This window comes from Electrophorus electricus, chromosome 20 (genome assembly GCF_013358815.1).
Source record: "Electrophorus electricus isolate fEleEle1 chromosome 20, fEleEle1.pri, whole genome shotgun sequence".
NCBI lineage: Eukaryota > Metazoa > Chordata > Actinopteri > Gymnotiformes > Gymnotidae > Electrophorus > Electrophorus electricus.
The window spans coordinates 2,030,046-2,037,815 of record NC_049554.1 but is presented as its reverse complement, the minus strand read 5'-3'; the positions used below and the strand labels follow the sequence as shown (position 1 = coordinate 2,037,815).

At 43.0% G+C, this 7,770-nt stretch overlaps 1 protein-coding gene and 1 long non-coding RNA gene across 2 annotated transcripts in view; one reads left to right on the top strand and one right to left on the bottom strand.

Moving 5' to 3' along the window:
- Window positions 1–396: 396 nt before the first annotated feature.
- On the bottom strand, window positions 397–5,673 carry LOC118240360. Its single transcript, XR_004775364.1, has 3 exons — window positions 5,596–5,673; window positions 3,320–3,469; window positions 397–1,988 (listed from the first exon to the last, which is right to left on the bottom strand). It is a non-coding gene; the product is annotated as an uncharacterized LOC118240360 (long non-coding RNA).
- An 82-nt stretch (window positions 5,674–5,755) lies between these two features.
- The window catches only part of mapkapk2a (MAPK activated protein kinase 2a), a 28,567-nt gene continuing 26,552 nt past the window's right edge, over window positions 5,756–7,770 (top strand). Inside the window, exon 1 of the mRNA XM_035520328.1 lies at window positions 5,756–6,431. Within this exon, the coding sequence (XP_035376221.1) occupies window positions 6,210–6,431 (222 nt within the window). The 5' untranslated portion in view covers window positions 5,756–6,209. The remainder of the gene's footprint in view (window positions 6,432–7,770) is intronic.

Here is a 7,770-nt window from a genome sequence, read left to right as displayed (position 1 = left end):
AGGTTTGGGAAGGCTTGGGAAACATCTGCACATGCTACTTCAGATTAACTCTAATTAGTCAAGAGGTCTTGATAGGGCAATTCAGCTAATTATATTAGACACTGACGCGTACGCCGGACACGTGGGGAACAATATCAGAAAGCAACGGCGATGCTTTACTTTCTCTCCTCTGGAAAGGCAGGAAGAATAATTGTCCTTGTCTCTCCACGTCCCGCACACCGCTCCACAACGGAGATGGCAGGGGAACGGGCCAGATGGCCTTTGGGGCAGATGTCCCAACATGGTCAGGGACGAGCGCAAAGCTTGCGAGGGGAGCTACGTGCGTCTAGCGAGCGAAGCTGGTGGGGGGGGGGGCGCCGGGAAACCTGTGTCAGCTGGATGGGCTAAAAATAGCTCTGGAGGCAGACCGTGCAAAATGCACTTGCTTAAAAAAAATCGTCCACATCAAAGCTAGAATTCCCCTGCCGAAGGGCCTGCGTTTGGATCGTACGCAGCTCCACCGTTAACAGCGGCTAATGCGCTTTTGGATTTGCGCTCCTTATTAGACCAGATTAGCGTCGAGCTCACGCTGTGAATAAAAATGCACGTTGTTGTCAGTTTGAAGACGTGTGCGTGCTCAAAATGCGCTTCTTGCGTTATGGGTCATCAGGCTATGTTGTGTCAGCGACTTGGATCAGACAGTTCAATGAATTAGCGATGTAGCCTCTTGGTACACAGACCTACCGTGCGTAATATCTGACCTAAAGTTAATGCTGACCTAAAACCCTCTTCCACTACCTAACCCATGGTCAAAACAATTAACCGATCGTAGATCAGCACATTTCTTTACTTCTCCTATACAAGATCGGCCATATCCATGCCCGGGTTGAATCCAACATGGCTTAACCCACCAGAGCAATATGAAAGTGACTTATGTTTCCTGGTTAAGATTCTTCACAAAGTGGTCTTTTCACCTCCACTAATCTGAATGCAAGATCAGAGGGTTTATGGGGACTTAACGTCTGTGCCCAGACGCCCAGAGGCCGATCGCGGAGACGGTCACAGAGCAAGCAGCTCATGAAGGCTTCCCCCGCACCTGGCCAGACCCAGGGGGTGGGAGAAAAACATCAGCAGGCATGCGGGTCTGCAGCATGTCTGTCCTGAGACATCACTCACCATGCAGACAGGAGGCAGTGCCAACAAGCCTGCTAGTTACATATAGAGTTGCCTTCGTTAGAACTCCTGGACGACACGCATGACAGTCATCAGATAGAGGCATCTCTCATGAGCTCAATGTATTTTACCGTTTGAGCCCAATAACTTCTATAACTGCTCAGTGACCAGACACAAGTCTGATCTTGTTTGTATAGCCGGGGCCTGTTTTGCAGTTGCCGGAATTGTTGCTGCCCGTCTGGAGTGTTGGGTTGCAGGATGTGTGTACGTGTGTGTGTGTGTGTGGGGGTTGAGAGCTGGAGACGGTCCATTGGGAGGCAGAGTTTACACCGGTTCCCAAAATCGCTCATAATCAGTCGTATATGACAACTGAGGCGTTCCAGCTATGTGGTCGGTGTGCTACTGCATGCCTCAGCTGTGCCTGTCTGAAGCAGAAAGACTTTTCCACCTCAAGCGGGACCCAGCGAGACCTGGCACAGAGAAGCAGGCTGTACCACCATCCCGCCGACGTCCCGCCATGAAGCTCTTCATTGTTTATGGGAACGGCTGAGCAGATGGATTGCAGGAATATCCACGTGACTCAAATGTGCAATTGCTATTGCCTCGAGAGCCATGCCAGCATGGCCCTGCTAACCTTGCTGTTCTCCAGAGTGGTTTGTCACCATGTACACTGTATCCTGGCAGACGCTCTGTGGAACACAGGCTTGCCCACCACGAACCCAGTAGAAATCACTGGTTCCTTCACTGCTGTGGGCAGGGATGTTATACTGACAAACTCATAACAGCAGTAAAATGTAACTTGTTTTGATCATAAAGGACACCACGTTATCTCAGATCTGGAGGGAGAAACAGATAAGCAAACGTTAGCTTTGGTATTTCTAAGAGTCATAAAATCACAATCCAGACCTTGTTGCTTCTGACTCATTTATGTGAGTGGAATCATCAGATTCTTTAATTAACTAAAATACTTATCTTTAGTATACTAATCAAATTACCTGCACTTGCATATTTTTTTAAATAAAAATGAGTGTGTCCATCCTAATATAGTACATTTGATTTATAGGAACTTCTGGTCCTGCGTTGTTCCTTAGTATTATAAGCTAATAAAAGCGGTTCAAAGCTATGTCACTGGAGGAAATAAAAATGATAGCGCACATGACTGCACCTGCACGATTTATTTATTTGTACACAATGCCTTTCTTCTTCCTCAACAACCAGAAATACTGCTGCCCTGGGAAATTCCAGTGATACATGACTAACCAGATTGGCAGTTTTATGGATAAAGAACCTCCAGAGAATTTCCTTATTGCGATGTTAGTATCGTTCGTGTAGCACTGTCATTGATCAATGCTTCCAAAGGCACACAAACAGAACTCTTTCTACCCTGACGATGACATTGTATGACACTGGTTTTGCACTGGGAGTCAACCCAGTGCTTTTAAAAGATAGGCTCCAGTGGAAACACACAAAACAATACCTGACCTTTCAGAAAAAAGCAAGCGCAAAATGAATAAGTGATTGCAGAGAGCTGCTTTGCACTTTCCATGCAGCCAATGCATCGCCAATGAAACCTTCAGATGGCAGATGAGACAGCGTCTCATGCAGCTGCAGAGAAATGGGGCTGTTGTATATCATGCGCATTTTACATGGTTTGGACATTTTGTTCTGTTTATTGCTGGCAATGATATAAAGGTTTTATGACTTCGATGCTGCTTTTGTTGATTTATTCCCTTTCCCGCCCTATCAGCTTGTCTTTACTGTTAACATAACTGTCTCTGGAAAAACTAAAACATGCTTACCCTGCTTCTGCACCGGGGGAGCCTCTGTTGACTCTAATAATTCCAACAACTAATAACTCAAAAATAAGGCCGTCTCCTGCACTACCTATAGGTGGAGCCGGCGTGGCTGAGGCATGCAGACAGGCAACCTTGCTGCACAAACAAGGCCAGCCATGCTGCAGTGCATAAATAATCACCATGGATATAGACAAAGCATCTATATAAGTCTTCCTTCAATAAATCATTGATCCCTTTTTGCCCTGGAGCAGCCTCGAGAGGGGATATCGTATTGTCGCGCTTGGGTGACTGGGTGCAATGGGTTCACAATGGTCTCCTCACACAAGTAAGTCTGCTCCCAGCATAGACTACACATGAAATCAGAGCCTCACCTCGGTATAGAAGCATGCGCCGGCCAAGGATGTTTTGAGCGTTTGGGAGGCAAACAGGACTGGCGGAGCTCACCACAAATAGATACTGTGGAATTGGCTGGGAGAGCAAAGGACACAGGAGAGTTCCTCACACGTGCCAAGGGACTATATCTGAGAAACAGACAGAGCATGGCACTCTTAGAAGCCTTTGTCTTCGAAGAAACTGTTAATGTTTCTGGCACATGTCAAAATGGCATGTGTCCAGCACAGATGACACTGCCTCGTTGTGTGGTGTTGAGGGTCCTGTAGATAAATGGAAACTAGCACATTGGTATTAAGCTAAGTTAGAGAAGGTATTAGTATTAGTTCCAAATTAATAGGCTTTCATTTAATTACAAAATTATGAGTTGCATTAAAATTGTAATTAATTTTCTGCAATTTCATTTGCTGAAGACATTTTCAGAGAACACAGGATTTGATGCTATGGGAAAAATACATCAGTCATAAAAGAACAATTTCCAATGACAATGTCTTGTAGCTGTCCCATGAAAGTATTCTAGCAAAAAATATCGAAAACTTCTTAAAATATCTCCAGTAAAACCAGGGATTATAAGCAAGTTGATGGTCTTATTCTCAACTCAAGTAAAATATACATTTGTAATTTACTAAGTAGAAATAATATTGCATTACATTTTTTGCTGGTTGATGAGGAGGAAATAACTGAAATTTGGCATCAGTTAACAGTAAAATAAATAAATAATAATTTTAAAAATACATCTGGAAAACCTGAACTCGACTTATATAAAAATATACTCCAGTCATTAAAATGCATCTGCATACTGGCTTTTAAATCTACATATCACAGAGCACACCTACACTAAGTTAGAGATGAAGTATTTTTGTGAAATATAGAAAATTGTACCTATAATCTTATTAGATGAAAATGTAAAGCATTCTAAGATAACTTGCCCACCTGCCAAAGTACAAGCCACTTCCTGTATCAATTAATTGTTATGTCAGTGCATAGAGTGATCCTGAATAAGGGGAATATCCATTTTTATATCAATTTAATCGAGCCAAAAGAGGGTACACAGTGATGTTATTGATTTCAGTGGATTCAGCTAAATCACCCTAAGTTGGAATTAAACATAATAATAATAATAATAATAATAATAATAATAATAAATGTGAAATTGTTTTAGCCTTTTAAATTAGTTATTTTGCACTATAGACAACTCGAAATACACATTTGATTGTTTACTAATTGATAGTTGCAATGAACAGTTTCTCATCTGATGTAGCATTAGTTAAAACTAAATCTTATAGGCTGTTCTGTTTAAGGTAGTTGATTGGGGTTTAAAAATATTTAGAATGCTCCTCCTTCTTGGACCTACGCTTCTCCTCCTCTGATCTAAGCTCCTCCTCTTTTGACCTAAGATGATTCCTTTCTCATGTCAGACTTTTCAGAAACACAGAGGGACATAAATTGCATACCAAACCAAACATTGACTTGGACAATACTAAGAAATGTTCTGAAACAGATGAAGTAACACTTTTCAGTGTTTTGTCAATACACAACAAAAACCCATTTGACCACGCAAACATCTATTCTGATTGGCTTTAAGATGCACACAATACAATGTTAACCTGCACCCTGATTCTGGCTGTCTGATAACATAAGTGTAAAAATACAATTTAAACAGGTTAAAAAGTCTTAAAGGTGCACTCAGTTCCTAATCACGTAAGGCTAAGATAAGGTTAAATGCGCCCTCTTGTGTCTGACAATGGGAATGCGTAGCACTTGAGAGAATCACACATCCCAGAAATTTACATTAGTCCAGATCTTTTTACTAAGTAAGCATCTAAAAATATCTCCGAGATTTAAAAAATAATTTATGTAAAACTTGATTTGACTGTGAATTCATGGCAGAGAGCAAATTATTTTACAATATAATGTTTTATGGTATATTGTTATTGTGTTATCGTGTTATGGAGAGTATTACTGTACTATATTTCACAGCCTAACAAGCGAAAGAATTAATTAAAAATATTTAAAACCTGACAGCCTCGATTGAATTGGAGGAATACATATGGTGCGAAGATAAATATTTGCAGGTAGTGCCATCGTGTGAGTTAATCGCTTTCCTGCAGTCATGGTCACAGAAAATAAGATCACCTGTTGAAATACGCTGTTAACCAACTAGATTTAAATACACATATTTAAACTTACAAGCACGCAAAATTGATTTAACGTCTACATTTTCATATTTGAAAAAGCAGAATATATAGTGGCAAACCTTGTTTTTCTCTTTTAATGAGTTATTGTTTGTTGGAAGAAGACACGGGATCAGTTTCGCGCGCGTCGCGTCACCTTTAAGACTCCACTAGAGTGACGTCACGAGTCCGGCCGAGGCCACGAGACGCTGGTAGCTTGCGACGTCGGGGCAGTGCGTGCGCTTGAGAGCGAGTTAGCTGGCTAGGCTAGGCTAGGCTAGGCCAAGCTAGCTACCGTTCGCCATTGTCGTCCTGTTAACGCTAGAGCGTGTTTAATGCGGTTCAGCTGTTGTTTTGAACGCAGGGTCGGGCCTCGGTGATACCGAGCTACAAATATTTCGTGCTGTTTGTTAGTTATTTTTCCCCCAAGCGGGAATTGGCGGGCTGAGTTTGGACATGGATTTTAGATAGCCATTTAGCTGTTAGCTGACAAGCTAACCCACCTAAAGTCAAGTTGGCCAAAGTAACCGAAGAGTCTGTTTCAGCGCTCGGTGCTTTTCAAACTTCTGTGTGAGGGTTACGAGGCGCCACAGAGTCGGGTTTCTTCTTGCTCTTTCTTTTTGGCCTCCGCCTGGACTAAACTTGAGGAAGACGCGCTAGCCTCGGAACCGTGTCCTCCTCCGTCTCTCTGGACACGATGTTGTCCAACTCCCAGACCCAGCCGCTGTTCCCCAACCAGCCGCCTCAGCAGCAGCAGAACCCAGCGCAGTTCCCCCAGTTCTCCAAGCCCACGCTTCAAATCAAGAAGAATGCCATAACGGACGACTACAAGATCACCGGGCAGGTCCTCGGGCTGGGTATCAACGGGAAGGTGTTGGAGATCTATGAGAAGAAGCACGGGGCGAAGTACGCGCTGAAGGTAAGAGGAGGGGGAATCCTGGGTCCTGACCAAACCACAAACTTAAAGATTACTACTACATTAACACGCGTTTAATATCGGACCTTGTCGGGTGTTATTTGTAATGTCCATAGTGAAAGGCGTGTTTGGTTATTTCGTTTTCCGTTAAGGTTTATAATGTGGTGTTTAACAGGTAAACAACTTGACGACGTTTTTAGGTTTCCCCTCTCATGTTGTCTTTATTAAAGGTCGTTTACACAGTCTGGGTTAATCAGTCATTTAAAGATTACTACCTCCATTCTGAAGCCTAAACCCAGTACCCATGTCCAGTCACCAGTTTGCCACGCAGTAGACTGCAATACGTAGTGTTCCGTGAGAGAGACGCTTGTTTGTTTTAATATTGACGCAAATGTACTTAGTTACGCAATTGGAAAATAAATCTTTTTACTGGCACACTGACCAAAGGTAAATTTTGGCAGCGGGGCCAGTCTGAGATTACAATATTTTAAGATAGTGCATACATAAACCTACAAAGCATGAATGAGGTGCTTAGACGAACGCAGTGTAGTTTATTTTGCGGTCCAGCCACTTTGCATGCCTTTCAGATGTGTGCTTTAGAAATCTGAGCACTCCATGGAATAGACACTCATTAATCATGCATAGAATTAAACATAGTAGCAGTCTTTGGGAGTATAACCTGGTGCTTCCACCTGTGGGTGTTTTTAATGAATCAGATCAGTTAACAGGATTGCGAGCACACATTGTTTATTTGTCCCAAAGGTCAAAGCACTTGCACCTTTGCGGTTTCCCTCCACCCACTTGCTGTCTGACGCAGAGGGAAGACGCATTTATACATTCACTCCTTTGCTACTGAATGACATGCACTGTTGGCTGCTCACTTATGTGTAGTGTCTTATGGCAGCAGGAAAGGCATGTTTAATCTAAAGATGTACAACTCAAAGCATCAGGTGCGACTGTGGCTATTACAGGGCCCAAAATAGACACTTAATTGAGTTTCTCTCCATCAACAGATGTTTGAATGCTGAATTCGGTATTCCTGGTGTAATGTTTGGCAATTTAACAAGCTCCAATTGTGATCAAATCAGTTGGGAAGTACATTTAGTCCAAAACTGGCCCTTGCTGCTCTTTGGCAGGGCATCCTGTACTGTCACTAAAGCTGTAACAGTAATGGTGATGTCAGTGCCCTGGCTTGGTTTCCATCACTGTGTTGGAGCTCTGCACTCCCTGGTGTCAAATCGCACACCACTTCGCATTCATCACCTCCTCTTGGCCTGACTGATTTTTAGCTGCAGACGAGCATTGCATGCGTGTGTGTCTGTGTGCATGTCTGTGTCAGAGC